The sequence below is a fragment of the Pogonomyrmex barbatus genome, unplaced genomic scaffold (assembly GCF_055798465.1).
Source record: "Pogonomyrmex barbatus isolate J1 unplaced genomic scaffold, ASM5579846v1 scaffold10, whole genome shotgun sequence".
Lineage (NCBI taxonomy): Eukaryota > Metazoa > Arthropoda > Insecta > Hymenoptera > Formicidae > Pogonomyrmex > Pogonomyrmex barbatus.
This window is the reverse complement of record NW_028297099.1, coordinates 3224978-3246693: the sequence shown is the minus strand read 5'-3', so window position 1 is coordinate 3246693 and position 21716 is coordinate 3224978. Positions and strand designations below refer to the sequence as shown.

The 21716-nt window shown below is 37.9% G+C and overlaps 3 protein-coding genes across 12 annotated transcripts in view; 1 reads left to right on the top strand and 2 right to left on the bottom strand.

The window, feature by feature from the left end:
• The window catches only part of rg (A kinase anchor protein rugose), a 176377-nt gene that overhangs the window by 141172 nt on the left and 13489 nt on the right, over positions 1 to 21716 (top strand). For all 10 annotated transcript variants that reach the window (XM_089085513.1, XM_011646589.3, XM_011646582.3 and 7 more), the window contains 3 exons: positions 15728 to 15845; positions 17897 to 17999; positions 20866 to 20981. In XM_089085513.1, the coding sequence (XP_088941639.1) occupies positions 15728 to 15845; positions 17897 to 17999; positions 20866 to 20981 (337 nt within the window). The remainder of the gene's footprint in view (positions 1 to 15727; positions 15846 to 17896; positions 18000 to 20865; positions 20982 to 21716) is intronic.
• Positions 2186 to 4605, bottom strand: LOC105432013 (protein mab-21). Its single transcript, XM_011646577.2, has one exon. The coding sequence runs from the start codon at positions 4263 to 4265 to the stop codon at positions 3168 to 3170; it is 1098 nt and encodes a 365-aa protein (XP_011644879.1). The 5' UTR covers positions 4266 to 4605; the 3' UTR covers positions 2186 to 3167.
• Positions 6187 to 9051, bottom strand: LOC105432014 (protein mab-21). Its single transcript, XM_011646578.3, has one exon. It carries the CDS (start codon positions 8650 to 8652, stop codon positions 7552 to 7554), a length of 1101 nt encoding a protein of 366 aa, XP_011644880.1. The 5' UTR covers positions 8653 to 9051; the 3' UTR covers positions 6187 to 7551.

The window sequence follows — 21716 nt, the reverse complement described above, 5'->3', positions numbered from 1 at the left end:
TTTCAGGATATATTATAAATATTTTTTTTCTTTTGAATGTTCTATATATTCAGTAATCTACACGAAACTACTATGTAAATACTATCAATGTAAATTTTATTTTCTTATATACTATCGAACAAATTAACATAGCTTCTTAATATGTTACCATATGTTTTTAAGAGATAATTTCAAGTAATTTGCACGAGTAACTCGCTTTACTGGTTTAATCACGGATTTAATTACTTGTTAGTTACTCACCCTTTATCAAAAATAAAAAAAAAATAGCTACGTTCATACTAGATCAAGGTTCTGACATCGGTGACATTCTCATTTATACAACTTGTATGGTTTATATCTTTGCCTGTATAAATAGCGCTAAGCATAATTTTTTATACGTTTATACGTTTTATACGTTCATTTTATTGTCGCTCATTTTATTGTCGCTTGTAACTGAAATCTTAGTTTTATTAATTATCCCACATACGAACAAGTTTCTGCTAAATAACTGTTATATATAAATTAATTCAGATATCAATACCCCTCAGATTGTGAGATCAGCGTTGACGCTAAAAAATTATTCGTGTATCAAAGAAGCAAAAGATTTACTTGCAAAGCCCATTACTTATAAATGTTCTCTTCAAAGACTGCATGTAAGATGGGAGTATTTGAAGTTTCTCTGATGCACGTACGATAAACACAGTTATTAGTAATTGTTGTTGAATGGATGTCAGTTGTACGGTCGTTTATGCCAGCTGAGTAGAGTCTTTACAACTGACGTACGGGTCTCAAATCTATTACGCGTGCGAAATCATTTGTTATTTCCATTTAGGCTTTGAATAGAGTGTCTTTGAAACATATGCTCGCGCGCGACGGCTGCTTCGAAATACGTCGTAACGTCCATTAATTGAAAATGATCTTGTACAAGTCTCGTTTCGCAAGACTGCCTTACGTGTTAACTATCTTCGCTCAGCAGTCCGATAAGTTTATTTTTATTAGATTGTCAATATCATTATTTATTTTACTACTTTAAAAAAATCGTAATTTTTTTCATATTGCTAGACAAAAATTAATTAGATATTTCTAAATATCGCGTTATATCTTTGAGAAAGAAATATTGCTTTTTATGCGTTATGCAAATTCGTCATCATTCTTATATAACCAACTTGTATCGTTAATTATAAAATTAAAATGTTAATTGTAAAATAGTAACAGGTGAAATATGCAAAATCAGCTTCGCAGTAAGCGGGTGATATTTTATGAAACAATCTCTCTCTCTCTCTCTCTCTCTCTCTCTCTCTCTCTCTCTCTCTCTCTCACATTTGTAATAAGATTTTATCTTTGCGTCTATAACACTTAAAAAACACGTAATATAATTCTCAAGAAGTTATTTAGTTATCAATTTAATGCGTTTCTTTTTCTTGCACAAGACACACTCTTCCTATAGGTACAAGGACGATATTCTTCTTCATGTTAGGAGCAACGGCTGTTTAAAACCCGTCCGGTTCGCCGCAAATTATTACGTAGGCTGTAGACTATCGCGGATAAGTTCACGGTAAAACATTGAGATAAAGTCCAATTAGCTTATCAAAAGGAAGGATAGTTAAGTCGAAAAACAGAAAGAAAGGACGAGTAATTATAGATCTGTGAAAGAAAACGAAATTGGCCAAAAAAATGATAAGAAACTTACGTATATTTGACCGTCGCGTCATACATTTCTAAATAATTTTTCACAATAGTTCAACAATTTGCACTTGGTGCATATAACACATTATTTTACTTTACCACATCATGTAGCTTTTAGGAAGAGTGATGAGTTATCCGAAGTTGCACATGATAAAAATATGCGGAAATATTGAATATATGCTTTGTCTGTTCGCCGGACGAATCTACTCGCGATATCTTTTCCGTCGCTAGGCGTTGTAACGTGAAAAAAGGTGCGCTTGTACGATTGTTCCCCTGTATTTCTCTTCGATCTCCTTCATTGGCGACGCAGACGAGAAAAAAGTGTGAGAGCGGCTGTAAAATTTACGAGGTCTAACTCGCTCTCCGCCGCACACTTCATCGAAAGAGAAACGTTTAACGATCGTCGTGCGACGACTATCAACGGAATCCGACGGTGTTTACGACGACCGATTTTTCGGACGGCACATTGTGGAGTAAGGAGTGGGTGTGCATGATGTGTCATCAACCGACGCGACCAGGCTTCCATATAAATAATATTATATTTCACATTTCGTTACAGTTCAATAAATATCTTTCAAGTTTTATTTACATAGGCGGGGGGGAGGCGCGCGAGAGACTTAATAAGAAAGAAACGATGAACCCTTAACTGTGGTCGCGATCACAAAAACTATAGAACGAACTACTAATCGATATAATGAGGAAACATTAAGAAAATTGATTCGCGTCAACTCTTTAAGTGCTAATTTGGCAGTGCTTGCGACCTTAGGTTTAAAGATTTGTGAAGATCATAAGCGTCAAAGTAAAGAGTGCCATAGACTCTCTTATAGGAGCCTATAAGAAAGAGTTTTCATTATCTTCAAATATACTTATCGGATGTAAAGTTGAAGCTCTTAAAGAGTTAATCGCGAAGAATAGTAGTTTTGTTCATAATAACATTTCTGCACCACAGGTTAAAGGTTTCACGGGCATCAGCACAGCGTTGCAAATCATCATTATGCAACGAATTGACGATGAATGATAATTTTTTGCGGCTATAATATATTTGTTTTATATTTCGCGCCAACAGTAAAAATTTGTCTCTAACGTTGAAGAGATTAATTATGGCACTAATTCGATCGTCTGCGAGCAATCACGTGTTAGGTTCACCAAACATCACATATACGCGTAATTAATCATGCGGAAATTATTTCCGGCACACACTAGATATCTTCGGGAAAAACGTATGTTATCTTCAGATTTGCAAAATCCAGGAGAATGTAAATCGAATTTCCCGATGACTCGGCAGTGCGTTAAAGACAGCAAGAACCAAGAGAAACGCCTCTTCTTCGTAAGCTCGAAAGCTTCTCTCACTAATCTCTAATCCATGATGATTCTCGCACATTCCTTGCACGGCTAATGATTATTAGACATATCTTAATCGGGCATCGAAATCGTCAACGCTGCAATTATAGAAACATGACAAGATTGCAAGATCAGTTCATAAATCATACGACGATCAGTCACTACAGTTTCTCGAGCGCGCGACTGTTCGTCAGCAATTCCCTGGTGAGTCTCCACACCTGCTTCGCGGCATTCTCCAGACCGCTTGGCGATTTCCCCTTGAAGAGATCGAGATTCGGTAGAAAATAATGCGGGCATCTACGGCACTGCAGACAGGAGATTAGTTGCAGAAAAATGCCATTTATTCGCTCGGCCAAACAACCCTCATCCCATTCCGCTTCATGCGGGTGCTTCTCACACTCGTAGAGTAACAAAGTCTTCATATGATAACTGGTGACCGGGTTTCCCGGTAGATCGAGATGCCGATCCCTGAGAGTTTTCAATATACTCAGGCAACGCTTTCTGCTCGCACCTTGTAACAATCGATTCTCCGCGTCGATAAATGACAACGCCCAAGCGTCGCCCTCCATGGCGGACTGCTTGCCCTGCAGGCCTATGCATTCCTTTGAGAGCATATCGAAGCCCTCTGCCTTCACCTCGGCGACGATGTTTGGGTGCGGCCAAGGTATATGTGCGATCGGCCAATGGGAGGCTGACCTGGGCCAAAGACCAGCGCACTTAAAGGCCGGTGTGATCTGCACGACATATCGTTCGCGTATCCGTAGCTTCACCTCAGTAGTGTCGGCGATCATCTTCACTGAGTCCCGATATGTGCACTTGTCGCAAGCCTGCGCCACTAGAGTTTGAAACCTCGAGCGTATCTTTCTGGCTGACAGGTAGCCGGACGCGGTGATGAATTCCACCCAGAGGGACATGGACCTCTTGCGCCCGTCGCTGAGCTTCAGCACGGCGCAGCCCGGCAGGGTGCCGTCATCCACAAAGTTCAACACGCCCATCTGATTCAGATAAATGACGATCTCGAACTCCGTCGGCGAGATGACGTCGAGGCCGTCGAACCGACCGTTGTAATCTGTCAAGGACGAGATAAATCTGGGCTCCTGCACCTCCACCTCCTTTAAAACGTCCTGCACGACTCGGCACACTTCCTGGATGGTCTTCGCTACCTGACTCTTCCTACTCATCACCCGTTCGCCGAAATACTTGTTGAACTGATACACCATCCTGGAGTGGGATGAAATCATATCAGGCGGTACCAGCATTGTGCACCGCCCGTGGTCCACGGATGGTTATAATAATGGTCTTCAGCTTCTCCGGATCATTACATTCTTGTATCTTCACATCCAGGTCTTCCTCTGCTTCGCCTTATCATCGAGTTGCTTTGCGCGGCTTATCGTGGGATTGTGAGAAGGCGCGAGGTTCGTCTCTCATTAATTGGGAAATTTGGATCTCGTTGTTTCGTTGTTTTAAAAAATCCACCTGGTGTTCACCGGGACGCACCGCGCGTCGGAGACACCAACGAAGCGGGAGGAAGAGGTATCGCGAGCGTCTCCGTGCAGGAGCAGATTGCCGACTGCGCTGATGTCTACCTCCTCCGCGTCACCCATCCTCCGTGGCGAGCATGAACGTACACCGTTGCTTGGCACGCCTCCTCCGACAGATTACGCCTTCCGGCGAGGTTTTTTAGCCAATCGGAGGTCTGCCACGCTTTGCGGGCGTGGTTCACAGCGCCAGACCGACAAAATCGATCCGGCACAGACACTCTAGCAGTGTTCATGTGTAACGTTCACGAAGGGGAACGAAGACTAACGCGAGGCAACCCTCGTGGTAGCCCTTCTTCCTCCCTATGAATTATGCAGGAACTGCTTAGTTTATTTCCCATCCGCGGGGGCACGGTCCCTCCTCTGCAGCCCCTTTAGTTATTCCGAAATTTTCGATATGGTGGACCACGACTGTATCTGTACTGTCGGATAGAGTTACCTCAAACTCTTTCATGTTAAAGATATTTTATTTCTCAGTGGATGGGCAGTGAAAGTCGATGTAATAATTATTCAGTTTTCATTGTAATTGATTAATTGATGTTTACAACTATCGAGAGATATCCTTTTTGAACTAAAAATCAATTAATTTTTTAAATGTTACAAGAAATAAATTGAAAAAACAATGTGATATATTTAATTTTGAAAGAAAGTAAATATTATACCGATAGCAAAATTATTACAATAAATAAAGTATAAATAAAGTATGACATAAATATTGATGCATCATCTAATCGTTATTTTCATATCGCTTTACATGATATGAAAAAAAGTAAAATTTTGTTTTTAATGAAGAACACAGAAAAGAATATAAAAAATATTCATATCTTGATACATTTTACAATAATAGCACTACAATTTCTTGCAACGTCCATAATTTGAAATTCCACAGTCAATAGAGATCTTTACCGTTCGTGTTAGAGTGCAATAACAATTATCATACACATTTTGAAATGGTCGAATGTGTGGTAAAGCAAGAAAAGTGAATGGCACCGGTTAACAAATATCATCGCCTGAAAAGGAAGATGCGGAACGTTAAGGATAAAATTAAGATAAGAATGTGATATTCTAGGTAGGCGTATAATAAAGATAATAGTTTTCGCCTTGTTGCCAGTGAGTCGTTCAAGGCTTCTATACAAATTAAGTACCCTCTCCCTCGACTATTCGGCATAATAATTGCACAGTACACGCTTATCACAATCGGATATACAACACATTAAGAAAAACATATCCCTGTAGAAGGAAAGCGATTCCGCTGAAAGTTAATTAGCCAAGACACGCACGTATTTCAACACATATTTCAGCGAAACATAAAATTTACGAACCAAATCATGTTTATCAATTCTCATAAAAAGAAGTTCGCGAATTTTTACTAAAGCAAGAACACAATGTTTTACACAAATACATTAAATTGTTTTTTTTTTTTTATATCAAAAACGTCTTAATTTATACTTAATTTTTACTTAAATATAATTAGCTGCCTGATATATTTAAAAATGTACATATATATGTATATTTTATATATCGAGACATATATTCTGTAGTCATATAGGTATGATAATATTAAAATAAGATGATAAAATTTCCTAATTGCAACTGAATATAATTTCAAGGTGAGGTAACTTTGTTTCAAAGTAAATAATCATTTAATTGAAGATGAAATAAATTTATTCATTATGTACATTTTAGTGGTTCACGTATACGTGTATAATGATCCGATAAAATAAATATTTAAATAATATAAAAGAAGTATGTATACCATATATATATACATATAACAATAAGTAGTAAAACTACCATCAGAAGCTTATTACTAACAGATTAAAATATTAAATTAATAAAGGTAACAAATCACATTATTCTAGATGAACAAATAATTGTAATATATTCAAAACATATTGCACATTTTATATTTTCCAAATAATTCAGAATATAAAAACAGCTTTATGTCGTAAAATTCTTTGATGTATCATAAAATTCATTCAGCAACATAATTTCATAAAGAATATTATTAAACTTTAGCAGAATGTTTTCAGAATTTACTTCTTATTGCAATTATAATTCTGATATTCGTTGTTTTATAATGTTTTGAGATAGAATAGTTATTATTGCATTAAATAATTATATGAAACATTCTTTGACAAAGACTTGCCATGTGTATTGCAACATAATCTTTTATACTATTGTTCTAAATGTATAACACTTAATTAGTCGCATGGATATCATATATGGATATCATATGTTTAACTATGACGCATTATTTATTTTTCAACAATTTAAATGTTTCGAAATAAAGCATTAACATGTGATTTTAGTCATTTCGTGTATGAAAAATAAAACAAAATTAAATTATTATACACTCATTTTACGACAAGTTTAATCAATTTAACTAATTATATATTTTTCGCCTTTTTCTCTTTTTTAACTTTTTATGATTTATGTAAGTTTTTTTTATTATTCTTGTTGTGTGGATATTATTTCTACTTGTCAAATTATGTACAATCTGTTAAACGATAAAGAAATCAATTTCATTTTTTTTTACACAAAATTTATATGTAAAGGTAAAAACTTGATATTATTTTATTTAATGAGTGAAATATATAACTGTATAAATAATATAACTTTAAAACAAAACAAATAACTAAACATATAAAGCTAGTTGAATTGTTTGATTCCATGCAACTATTCGAATGTTAAAAAGAAAATAAAAAATCCGAATTATCTACTAGAAGATCATTATTGCTCGTTGAATCACGGTTGTTATCGAAAGAAAAGAAGTACAACTGAAAATGGCTTACATGTCGAAAGTCATTTGTAACAATGCACCATCCCTAAGCCCTTAGTACAAGCGTATATTAAGTAATAACAGTAACTACAATACTGTTCGCGTGTAGTATCGGAGAAGCGTAATACCATGTGGTATTAACGTTCTTAAAATCGTGTTACACGTGTAATCGTGTAATCGTTTCTCTGTCCTCGTTGTTCGAGCGCGCTTTCGAGCAGAAGGACGCTAAAGTTTTTCCAGCGCACGGCTATTTGTGAGCAGTTCCCTTGTAAGTCTCCAAACTTGCTTCGCAGCATTTTCTAGACCGCTAGGCGACTTTCCCTTGAAAAGATCGAGATTCGGCAGGAAATAGTGAGGGCATCGCCGACATTGTAGACAGGATATTAGCTGGAGAAAGATGCCGTTAAGACGATCGGCTAGACATCCCTCGTCCCACTCGGTCTCGAGGGGATGTTTCTCGCACTCGTGCAACAGTAAGGTCTTCATGTGATAGCTGGTGACCGGATTCCCCGGTAGATCGAGATGTCGGTCCCTCAGGGTTTTGAGTATACTGAGACATTTTCGGCGGCAGCCGCCTTGCAGCAGTCTGGTTTCCGCTTCCGTAAAGGACAGCACCCACGCGTCGCCTTCCATCGCCGACTGTTTGCCTTGAAGCGCAACGCTCTCCTTCGACAGCAGGTCGAAACCCTCCGTCTTGACCTCCGCCACCAGGTTGGGATGCGGCCAAGGGATGTGCGGTATTGGCCAGTGAGCGGCAGATCGCGGCCACACGCCGGAGCATTTGAACGCCGGCGTGATCTGCACGACATACCGCTCCCGTATCCTTAGCTTCACTTCAGTGGTATCGGCGATCATCTTCACCGAATCCCTGTAATTACACTTGTCGCAGGCCTGTGCCACCAGAGTCTGAAATCTCGAGCGTATTTTCCTAGCCGACAAGTAGCCGGACGCGGTGATGAACTCCACCCAGAGAGACATGGACCTCTTGCGCCCGTCGCTGAGCTTCAGCACGGCGCAGCCCGGCAGGGTGCCGTCGTCGACGAAGTTGAAGACTCCCATCTGATTCAGGTAGAGGACCACCTCGAATTCACCCGGAGATATCACCTCGAGACCCTCGTAGCGGCCGTTGCACTCGGTCAGCGAGGAGATGAAGCGTGGCTCCTGCACCTCGACCTCCTTGAGCACGTCTTGCACGACCTTGCATACTTCCCGAATGGTCTTCTGCACCTGGCCCATACGAGCTTGTACTCGCTCGGCATAGTACTTGTTCATTTGATACAGCATCTTCGAAGGGCCGCCCATAATATCTTGTGGAACCAACATCATGACGAGACTGTTTGCTTCCGACGATCCTCAGGATGTTCTCCCGCCTCGGACAAGCGCGTCTCATTCTCTCATGCGCATATTCACTCACGGATAGACATGTCATTGGTGTCGTTGTTGTTATCGTCAATCGTTTTCCCGTGCATGATTCCGACGGCGCCCGGGCGGTCGCGCTACGCGATTGATGTCGCCCCGATTTTTCAGCTCGAGATGGAGGCACTGCTCAAAATTTGCAGTCTCAAAAAAAGGTTGCCGGAACGGGTTACGGATGGACGAATCGTGCGTGCCTAATCACGCGGCAGGTGTTGTACGTGCAACGAGCGCAGCTCGAGGTGTTCCGCGCGCGCGACGACAGAGAGAACGTCGCTGACCACCGGCTGGTTCTACCGCTTGTTGTAGTTGTGTGCTCCGTTGCTGAAGTCCCGCCTTCCAAACGACAGGATCACGTGGAGCGTGCGCGTTGTTACCACGCCTCCTGTCGTTCCTCCTCCACTATTCCTTCTGCCGCTCGTGATACCGTCGATGGGTAGCGATAAGCTATGCGATTTAAGGAGTTCTATCACTAATTCATCACTAGTAATAGACATTTCATCACTAGTAATACTTTGATTTCTGCCAATATTTCACTCTAGCTAAATTTTCACTTTTTTGCAAAATTTCAAGGAATTTTCGTAACAATTCTTCAATAAATTAAAATACAAAAATATTCTATGTATCGATAATAATAATAAAAGCTAATGATAATGACGATAATAATGATAATTTAAAAATGGCAGAATTATTTCAGATTATTTAATGCAACTTTTATACGCAACGTTTTATTTAAAACTTTTTATTTTATCAATTAAAATGTTATTACGTCAAAAAATAACACATACTAGAGTTTTATACAAATTTATTTGTTATATTTTTAAATCGGTAGCCAATGATTTTCATATTGATATTTGAAGCATATTCAAGAGAATGGGCAGTTTGCACGATTCTGTGAAGCGATAATTTAAGGCATGATCAAGTGAATAGATATGATAACGTTCCGTTGAAAGGATCATTTGAATATTGGGTGCTGGCATGAAAGGCGACCTCGTTTTCCGCTCTCATTCGTATATATACATTGCCAAACGCAAATATGGAGCTTCAGTTTTCATGGTACGCGCGCATGGATACACGCACACCGTACGGGCAGGTGTGCGCGACGAAAAATAGCTTACAAACACGAGATACCCTCTCTTGGAGCCTCCCTTTTACAACGCGATCGTAAAAACTCACGCTATACAAATATCCACCGAAGAATACTGATCGATCAGGCGGATATATCAACTATCCACCGCACGAGATTTTGCCGATTAGAGATCTCCATATCTTCGGCCACCATTCGTCCGTTGATCGTTCCAACCCTTTGCAATAGAATAAAAAACAAATTTTTAAAATATGATCATACGAGAAATATTTTAGAATATTTTTTATTATTGAATATATTATTGAATACATTACATTTTAGAGATTTCTTATTATTAAATATATTATAAATATATATTTTTTTAAATATTTTTCATAATTAACGTTTTACTCGTTTTATGCTTTAATTATCACGAATCCAATCGTTTGTTTTATCAAATACACTGGGGAAATGGCAGTACTTACATCCTTTTTATTTCATTTAGTTCGTTACGCCGTCCATCACTGTCCGGCTTGTTGTTTATGCTCCGATTGCCAAAGCTGCGGAGCGAAACGGTGGGTTGTGAGAGAGTCGCGCCAGGTTCAATTCGTGCTCTCCGTTCATGGATAATCGAATAAAGCTCGAGAATCCAATCTACTCCAAGTTGGAGTGGTAGATTGGTACCCGGCGGTCCCTGCTTCTCTCTCGCTAATACGACTTGATTCATGAGCCGAGCACGTGTGTCGTACTCGCGATCTCTCTCTGTCTCGCTCGTCTTGTTTCGCTCTCCCATCTTGCGTTGGTGAGACGAGGGGTCAAACGTTCTGCTACATCAGCTCTCGCATTAAGGCAGAACCCGAGGGCTCCTACCGCCCTAAATGTGCCTTTCATCATCCCATTTCGAGTTAATTCGTTTATCATCTGAATTATTTGTACACCGATGTTCTCGCGGACTGGCTTGAAACGTGACGCTCGAGAAATTATCGTTCGATCGGAAGCTACCGGATACAGATTGAAAGATTCAAATCAACGGCATGTTTTTACAAAGAAATTTATCGATACAAAAATATTATTCTTTTATCATCGATCGTGATACCAAATTTGCCACCTTTGCTGATTCGTTATCTTTGTCTTTGAATAAAAGAATAAGTTTGAGCAATTGATGCACACCAAAATATTTTACTCGGCATTGTAGTACAATAGTATAAAAGGTGTACTTTGGTTACCATTGCGTAGACTTTGCTGTTTTCATTGTGTAACATTTCTATCGAGAATCGTGACGCATCTTCCAACCACTCTGGTGTATGCAGACGGCATGTCGAGTCGACCTTGTAAATCAGCTCGAATGAACATCCCCGCGTAATCCCCAAGTAATCCGGGACTCGTTCGTTGAATTTCGGCAGCCGGCAGAGGAGCAGTGGCTATGGAGTACGTATTTCACGGTTTCTTTGTCAAATGGCGCGGAAAATATAGATCGTCCCAATGTCGGGATTTCATCTCAAAGAAATTGCCTCGATCGTTACGTAAATCCGTCACCAGAAGAATCGCTAGATCGAATGATCGAAGCAAAAGTAAAATTGCATTTAAACGATATATATTTTTTACATAAATTTTTAAACATAATAAGAACTTTTTATTAAACATAAGAACTTTTTAAAGAAATTTTTTGTATAAAAGCAATTTTATATAAAAAAACTTTCTATAAAAAGAAAAGACAATTTTATATAATTTTATATCACATTATTTCCGGTTGCAAGTTGCTTCGAATATTTATGTTAGAAACATTTGAAAGTCATATAATAATTAAACGCCGATCTTTTACAACAGGATATTAACAGCAGCGACGACCATAATCTCCTTCATATTCACGAACTAGTAGTTCAAACGAGCCACTTAACACAACAGACGGCCTCGTTCGCATCTGTGTTACCGGAAACAGGCTACATTATTTATGGTTTTATGATACCTAGGAAGCCTGCGGTACGGGTTAATTAAATAGAAAAACAGCGTTCTCTTTCCGCTGTTTATAGAATGTCATTAGCTCGGGCAACTTCGACAGTCTATTGTCCATGTGTTTTCATGTTCATCGGCAATTTCCTCTGTATGCATATTGATGCATACGCATACATTTTCGGAAGATTTTTCTTTCTTTTTTTTTTTACTTAGGGCTTTTTTAGTTTTTATTTTTTTTTTACTTAGGGCTTTTTTACTTTCTTTTTTTTTTACGCAGGGTAGCAAATTTAGCGGAACGCGAGACGAGTCACGCCGCACGGTTGCCCTTTATGCGTTATCTCGCGCGATGCTGCGGTAATAAAGGTATGAGAACACGCACGTGGCACGCATAACTCATCGCCGCTTGGGATCGCTGTGATGGCACCCGAATGTTTCGAACATTAGCCGGCACATCCAGGAAAACGAATCCCACACCGTCTGTTTTCATCAGAGCGGCAACCTTACGATCGGTATCGTTCTATAAAATTCACGGTTATATTTTTATTCAATTTGTTTTCATCTCTAAAATCTTTTGTCCAATTGACAAAATTTAGGCGCGAACGATGAAAAATTAATTAAGCCATCGGTATTAAGCAAAAAAATAAAAGTTCCGCACTATTTTCATCGTACGTTACTTTATTCGATGGACTTGAACTGATAAATAGATTTATTGTACTTCTACGTAAATCATTATTATGTATACTACTTATTTGTTAATTCATTATTTGATTCATTAATGTCGGAAGCAATGAAAAACTGCACCTCTCCAATGAACAATTGGGACCTCGTATATAAATATACATCGCGTTTTTCTTTACCAGTCATTTCGTACGCTACACTTCACTCTTTGCCGTTTGTATTGTTGCGCCGTGATTTTGAAAGAAACTCGAAACGCGGGAAGGGTACTTGTAGGCGTCCAAGTGAGCTCGACGAGTGAACGGCGGGTCCATTATTGTCCGGCGCTTAATCTGTTTGTTGTATACCGCCGGCGGGCTGCTAAGTGGTATCCCATTCTATGGTATCCCTATGGTGTATATAGAGCCAGCGTGCGGCGAGGGAGGGGGAGGACCCCCTTGCGAACGCGACACATGTTGTGTTACATCACATCGCCCATTGTCATCGCGGCGCAACCCCGGCGCTCCGCTGAGTCGGGACGGTTTCGGTTGGTGAGAGATGAGCACGCGGAGAGCATCATGGGGAGCTCTAATCGCGTATCACTTGACACTCCGCGGCCAGGACCTCTCTTTAACCGCGTGTGGTCCCTGCCACCCAGCCGCTGACTCGCGTCGCGACATGTAAACGTATTATTTTTATGTCCTGCCGGTACCACGCACATCTCGCGGCTCGATGACATCTCGAATAGAATTCCCAGAGATGAATATGATACTTATGTATGTATACTTATGTACGTAACGAATGTACAGAGAGATCTCGTATTTCTTCCCTCACGATAATCATTCAAATATTGAAAAAAATATATTTTAAGATAATAATTAAATATTATTTTAAGACTTTGATATAAGGAGCATTAATAATAGTAGCATATAATTATTAAAGAATGTTATCTTTCTTTAAATATAAAAATTACTTCATTAACGAAATATAAAATCTTATATATATATATATATATATATATATATATATATATATATATATATAGTTATCAAGTAGTTCTTTCTTTTTTTTATTTCTTTTTATATGTATAAATGTTTGTGATGAATAATGAACATACAATATATTTCATTAAATTACTTAATAGTTGAATTGCGTGACTATTGTAGTAAGATTTACGTTTCATTAAAAGCTATCAGGTATTTCGTCGATTAATGCGATTACAACAAAGAGTTGTTGCGTTAGAGAACAATACATTATGTCCTGAATGTACGAGGGTAAAATAACGATAAATGAGCCTATCTAATTCTCCCAACAAGATTTAATGCGAAGTACGTGATATATCTGTATTACGGCCGCAGGTATTCAAATAATGGATTCTGAGCCACGATGTGGCCTTTATCAATCTCGAGCAGTGTTTGCGGAGAGCTTGCGCAGATCGCCCTAGGGGTTGGCTTTGCTTATACGTTCGCACCCCCGACTGGTTTCCAATCTTGCGCGGTGCGTCGACCGTGTATGAGATCATCGCATAATCCTTAAAATTCTAAACAAAAAATAGAAACATTGAATATATTGTACATTTTTCTTTTATAATAATTGCCAAATGTTTTATGTTATGTTATTTATGTTGTATTAATTATGTATCTTTAATTTTCATCGACAATCACATGTTTTTGTTATAAGTCAACATGACATTTGTAATGCTAAGAGATTTGAAACCTCTTAGATTCTAATTTTGACAGACGTTTAGTGTTCTAATTTTGATAACATTTAACACGCGTTCAACAATTCCTAATATGTTACATTTTCTTCTTCTTCTTAATTAATAAGGTTGATTTATTTTTCATGCTTTTAATATCGAAAGTTTTATCATTGTTTTATCAATGAATTCGATTTACTGCGATAATTTTTCCGTTAAAAATTACAAAATAAAATATTATAAAATACAGATATGTTAAATTGTAAAAATAATATTAGTTTCTTCATTTATTGATATATTCTTTATTGATGATCGTTTGTTCTGTAGTTTGTTCGTCAAGAGATAATAGCACTCATTAGACTTAAATAAAATCGTTTATAAAAATGAATGCTATCCATTCCGGCTTGTTAAGATTTGATGACTGTCTCGTTAAGGAATTTTAACATTTATTTTTTTCTTTTGATATGTAATTTATATGTAATTATGTAGTGTATATGCATGTGCGATTCTCGTATTCGTTGGAATCTGCCATGCAATTCGCTATAAAATTATCGAGATGCTTGCGCACGTTTAATTACGTTACTTAAAAGTAATCAAATGTACTTTCAAAGAATAGTAAAATAATTGTATATACATGATGTTAAGGTGTCTTCGAGTAGCGATGTCGCCTTCGATAAGTCCGACAACATTTCTGGTTACGCTCGTGCGTTTTTATCGTAAAAAATAGTCTTAATAAACGATGAGGACTGCAGATAAGATCTTATTGGTATTTTTGAACGCAGACTTCTCGGACGTAATCGGCTAAAAGGATCATTTCGGTGGATTATTTCGAGGATAATTTCATTCACCGCGCGTAAGGACATCGCGGCGGCACGATACGTCCTCATTAAGAGGCAAAAATTGAAAGCCCTGTTAGATGCGGGGTGACAAATCCGGAATCCCTCACTTTGTCTCCTTCCTTCTTCCCTTCTTTCTTTTGCCATGTACGCCGGGTCTTTTTCTCTTCCACCCTGTGCACTCTTTCGCCGAACCTCATTCTTTTTGTTCTCCATCTCTCCCTCTTTCGCCAACGAGTTGTTCACGACTCGTTCGAGAGCGCAAGTCCGCGAGGTCCTGGGATCGATTCTCGGCTCAGCAGGAGGCTCCTCCTACCATGACGGCCATCTTGCAACCGGCACTAGTCTCACTATATCACATCACACTTCACTGCACCGCGGTTGCATTCTTATATTCAGCCATGCGCTCGTATCCTCGGACCATCCCTTCTTGAACTCTAATGGACATTTTCCTTGCGACATTGGAAAATTTTCATTTAGTTATCCGTGCGAAAGGTATAATCGACCATAAACAATTAACCACAAGAAAGGATGAATATTTTTTAATTTATCAATTTATATAAAAATAGCACACAGCAACAATCGACCAAGAGCAAAAAACATTTTTTTAAATAAGTTAGCTATCCATTGTAATTATAATAAAATTGTATGTTATAGGTGTAATACTGTAGATAAATAAAACAAATATTACTTGACAAATATTACTTGACAATTAGTTTAATTTTTTGGAACTTAGATCCAAAATATTTAATAAACAAAATGTGCTTTTAATTTTTGTTTCAGGTGCTGAAGTACTGCGATCATCTGCACGGAAAATGGTACTTTTCAGAAGTCCGCGCGATCTTCTCGCGTCGTTATCTGCTGCAGAATGTGGCCATCGAGATCTTCCTCGCCAGCAGAAGTAAGTGCCGGCAATTCCTCTCGTTTTGTTCGTCCTCAATCAGCGCGCCGCTTTCGAACGAGAGCGCATTCCGTTTCTTGTCGACTTCCCGAGCCCTTTTGCGAGCCCTTATTTCGCACGGCAAAGTCGCGATCTAATTCCCGGCGAATGGCGGCGGAATCCCGAACTCGCCGCAAGGTGTTGTGCACGCACGTTAGTTTTTATATAATAAATATCTCGCCCACATTACGATATGTCTTTTTCCAAAATCAATTTATTATTCAATCCCGCGGGCGCGCCTGCTACTGTTACTATATTTCACGCACACCGTCGCATCGCATATATGACTTAACGCATTAACTTGAATAACCTCATATTTCCATAAATACAGAATTGTCGTTTCTCTCATCGAGAATTAACGTAAAACTGCCGAATTGATTAAAATATATCACTTTTTTGTATTAATTTAATGTGAAAGAGCTAAAATCGAAATTTTATATGTGCACGAATTCATCGCGCTCGTGTAATTACTACGATGTTTTTGTTAACAAATCTTTGTTTATCCGAGACGGATTGTAACTGTATCTTGTAACAAAACCGCGTGAGAGAATTATTTATACCTGCCTCGGGCCACTATCCCGCTGATTATTTCTTCGGGGCGCAGATAAATTCCCAAGCGTTCCCCGATTCTAATCTGATCCTGACTTTCGATGCGTCGTGAGGAGACGTTAGCGATGGAATGTCATCCCTGCGAGGAGCCTTCGCCGTTTCATTAAAAAAAATCACTGGAAACGCGCGTTCGTTAGCCGAAAAACGCTGGGGAACACGCACGAATCGCGTCTCCTCTCGCGATAAATCGTCAAACGATAAAAAGCCGAGGATGAGTTACTTTATAACGGAGCCGCGGTGTAACTTTGGTCATCGGATCGTATGTTTTACATTACAGTCACTCTAAATTACATGAGAGAGTCGTCTCACGTAATCACGAACGTAGCAGTTAGTCTTACAATATTCTTACGATTACCGTCTCTCGACATGCTACCTTACGTCCGCTCTCGTAATTTACGTTATCGGATATTCCGAATGTGCGGATAAGGGTGGCTTTTGCGAGAAAGTGATTGCTGGAGCACATCTGCTTGCCTTGCTAGGCCGTATGAATGTTAAATTTTTAATAATACGCGAGTACCAGCATGAATTTAAAGAAAAACCTAAAACATCTGGAGAGGATACATGTTTAAAAATATATATGTGCACATTAAACATTATATTATGAAAATTGAACACACGGGTGTACACGTAAATCAACAACGTCGAAAATTAGTTAAAGATTATTTATTATTTATACGATATTTATTAAAATTTTGAAGATATATCGATGTTTTCTTTGTTTAGAAGAAAGAAAAAAAGGTTTAAAAAAAAAAAATATATATATATATATATATATATATATATATATATAAACATTCATTTCATATATATTTTATTCATATCGCATAAATAAAACGATTAAATTTTTCTTCTCTCTTTAATTATGATTAAAATGTGCATTTTATTTTTGTATAGACAATTCGGTAAATTACTAGGAAGTATTTATGGTAACCATTTCCTCGCACGCTACCCTTTGAACTCTCAAGGGAACATCGCGAACACACTCTGAACGATTGGGTCTTCTCTATCATTCCGTGGAAACAAGGAATCGACTTTAATGTTTACAAATTTATCATAAGCGACGACATTGTATAATAAATTAAATACCATTACATTTATTAATTTATTATCTTAATCTATCTTGAGATGAGTATTAGCATGATTAAGTAATAACATTCTTATGATGTACGAAGATAATATTATCGTTTTTTATCTTTGTCACAATGTCTTCATTAAAATATAAGTTTTATCAATATTCTCATATGTAAATACACGTCTGAAACTGAAAAGTTAGATTTCTGCAACGGAAAGGAGATCTCTCCTTTTCTTTCTTTCTTCCGTTCATCAACCGAATGATTGACGTCGGCGTATCCTCGGAACCGGACTCGCTTATAATTCACATTTTAACACCTTTTTGTCCACAGCTTCGATCTTGTTCGCGTTCTCGGACCAGGCGACAGTAAAAAAGATGATCAAGGCGCTACCGCGGGTCGGCGTTGGCATCAAGTACGGGATACCCCAGACTAGGTAAGCGATAACTGCCTAGAGGAAGAAAACGCTTCTGCCGTTCCACAAGAAGATCCAAGGATCTCGGAATCTACTTCCAAACATGCTTGTCGCATTCCCTTCTTTCTTTGTCCTTTTCGACAAGGCGACTTCAGGGACGGATTCGTAGCGCTTTCTTCTACAGATATTTATCAATTTCAAAAGCTACAGCAGCACACGAATAGAAAGAATGAAAATATATTTTAATTGGTCGCAATCAGCGAATTAAATAGAAAAAGAGATTAAATGAAGACTATTTTTGGATAATGATTTGACATTAATAAAATGATAATATTAATTAGAAGAAATTAAAAATTTATCTCTATACAAATGATTCTTATAACATTTTAATTACGTGTTTATTCCACGTGTATTATCTTTATTGTACTCATAAAGATGTCTTTTATCTAATATAAAATTTTTATATCGCAAGAATTGATGTATTATTTATTAAGTAAGTTATATGTATTACTTTTTTACGATCTTATTATCTTGAAGATATTAAATTTTTAATTGGAAATACAAGAAATAAAATTCTGTACACAGCAATAGTAATAAGTTTTTATTGGCAATAGTAAAGTTTATATTTACATATATTATTTTATTATATATATATATATATATATATATATATATATATATACTATATTTCATCTTATCTCTTCATGCCTATCTTATGAGATGTTAAGTATTTATTGTGTTTGAAAGAAAGAACATAAGAACAAAAGAACATAAATAAATAAAAAAGATAACAAGAGGGCAAACTTCGTCCCTGCGCGAAGTTCCATGCCTTTCTCGTATTGTACTGTCCGATGGTAGGCACTGAAAAGAGAGATCCTCGCAGGATACGGAATCTCCTATAGGATCGGTTGGAGATAGCGGCAAGAACAGAGCGTATCCGCGCTTCGATTCATCCATTAGAACGTTCCTACATACGAGATAGCCGGCGAGAAAGATACATCGGCCATAAATATGCGAAGTCCGACGTCCGATTCGAGAAGAGAGAAAATTCCTGACCAACCGAAATAATTCATCAATATATAAAGTATAAATATTCGCATCGAGATGCATGAAAAAACGAAATACAGTCGACGAGAAAGCTCCTTAATATTTAATTAATATATTGCGTTATTTAACATCTCGAAGAAACATTGTAATTATGTGTCGGCCTGCTTAATTTTAAATTAATTGCATCTTAAAAACTTATTTTCACATTTCAGTGAAACGTTTCAGCAAGTTTAATTATATTAAGATATTCAATATTAAAAATTTAAATGTCGGACACTTTAGATTTATCAAGTATTAAAATTTCATCAGCGACGGACATAAACCATTCTACTATATATTCGCATAGTATTCAATATGAATTGTTTATTATATATATATATATATATATATATATATATATATGTGTCACGGACATAAACTATTCTACCATACATTCGCATAGTATTCAATATGAATTTATTATATGTATATGTCACAATATATTTAAATACGATCCGAAATTGATTCATGTAATATCTTTGTAGAATCATTGAATATAAAAAAAATATGACTCTTGACACATAATCATAAATCATCGCGTTTAATATAATCGTCGCTTGCGGTAATATTCTCAATTACTATCACATTAAATTTAAATTTTAATTAAAAAGATTTCTGACAAAAATTATATATATATATTTAAAAAAAAATGGATTTTACGCAGTGGAGAACAGAAATCAAGGATATATATTTTCTATAAGACGTAACTAACACGTTCTAGCTTTATTTGTTAACATATCGATAAATCGATGGTAATGAGACGTTTTTTTAGCGTATCGATTAATTTTACATTTATTGTGAATACTAATCTACGTACCACAGATAACACGAGGGAATATAATTATAGAATTGAATCTTGATTGCACATATTTCTCTATATGTATATATTACGCACGAATAAAAATCGTTGAAGAATCTAAGAGGCATACATGTCAAAGTTTTCACATGTGAGAATGATTGTATTTTGATATTAACGCTTTGAGAGCTGCAGCCGATACTTTGCCGGTCGCCGATCGTAGGAAGTTTTCTGGAAGTTTTCATGCACGCATGAAATTTATGCGAGATGAATCCAACGATTGAATTTATGCGTCCGGTCGTCGTCGTCGTGTGTCCTCCTTTAATGTCTGAAGGACGAACGCCCGTTAAAGTCTCTCGTATAAATCCTAAACCAGCGATCTCCTCGCGTTCATAAAGACGCACGACGGGCTTTATGGCGCGAACGCAAAGTGTCAGTGAGTGCGTTTTGACGTAATTGCTCTTATGAATTGGGCTCGACCGCCGTCTTAATTGCATATCAAAGCCGATGTATCGCTCGTTTGATTCGGCAATTAAAGCACCCCGCGCGATTCCACGGAGTGACACGTTTCGCAATGTGGCTCATAATCTGGCACGCAATTACGCCATTTTAGCGATGAACTGTAAGTCGTCCAGGCTTGTTTCGATTATGGATACTTTATTCTTGGTATATGCAGAGTGTCAATGTGTTTAAGCATATGCATATGGATATAACTTATTTCCATATGCCTACGCAATCCTTCATTCTTCGGTTAACGAGCAGAGATATGGATGTTTTAAATACACATGACAAAAATAGGTTTGAGGTGAAATTTTATATCGGAATATGAAGTCGTTAACAATATCATTGACAATCGAGGAACGTTGCGGTTCGAACGACTTGCTAAAAAGTTGCGTCATTTTGCTTTTGTGTTTGTTTTAATATTATATTTATTATATTAATATATACTTTAAAATTTATTTTATTATTATATGGATGTTATAGACGGTAAATTTTATTTTACAGACGGGCATCGTTGATGTCACCGCGACAATTGATGAGGAGCTCGAATATGACTCAAAAGTGGCAGCGTCGGGAAATATCCAATTTTGAATATCTGATGTTCCTGAACACAATCGCTGGTAAGTGCCTTTATTTTGGATAAAACGCGAACGAAATCGATCGGTAGTCGGTCGATTCTACTTGGGTATCGATTTGGTGAAAAGCTACAAGAGTAGCGAAGATGCCGGGTTTTTTATGGGTGCACACGGGCGGATGGAGTCTGTCGCGGCGCATTAGGGATGTTCTCAATCAGCTCTGTGTTCCGTTAGCTACCCCATGCGAGTAATCCCAACCTCGTGGACCCCGGTAATCCTCTCCCGAGGGACTCGCCACCATCCCTCCTGCCTTGCGCGTTGCTGAGGGCGAAATGGAGGCGCGTCTTTGTTTCTTTTCGGTTTAATTTCCGCTCCCCCGCGCGTTCATCGAACCAAATCACGAAATTCGAGACGCCGCCGGTCTCTGTGCGCTTTTTAACGAGACAGTTTGGGTTCCTCTTGACGAGTCACGGCGGACTCAGCCAGGCGCACGGGTATCCCGATCGCTGGCCTTTTCATCGAGGCGTACTTCTCAGATAACACTTATGCGAGATTTAATGATACTTATACGCAAAGCGCGTAAGTATTCCATCATTGTGCTTTTATTATCGTATCCACGATACAATAATTTATCTTTAATTTCACGGAAAAGAGGATTCAACATATACCATTTGTCTTCTATATTACACGCGGGAAGCATAGAAGAAATAAATGTATCAGCAAATCGATTCTCTTCACTTGCCGCAAGGTTCATCGACTCCCAAGAGTGATCGATCTCTC

Bases quoted from the DNA above. Each gene is read 5' to 3' on its own strand.
- LOC105432013 (XM_011646577.2), bottom strand. From the start codon at position 4,265: ATGCTGGTACCGCCTGATATGATTTCATCCCACTCCAGGATGGTGTAT.
- LOC105432014 (XM_011646578.3), bottom strand. From the start codon at position 8,652: ATGATGTTGGTTCCACAAGATATTATGGGCGGCCCTTCGAAGATGCTG.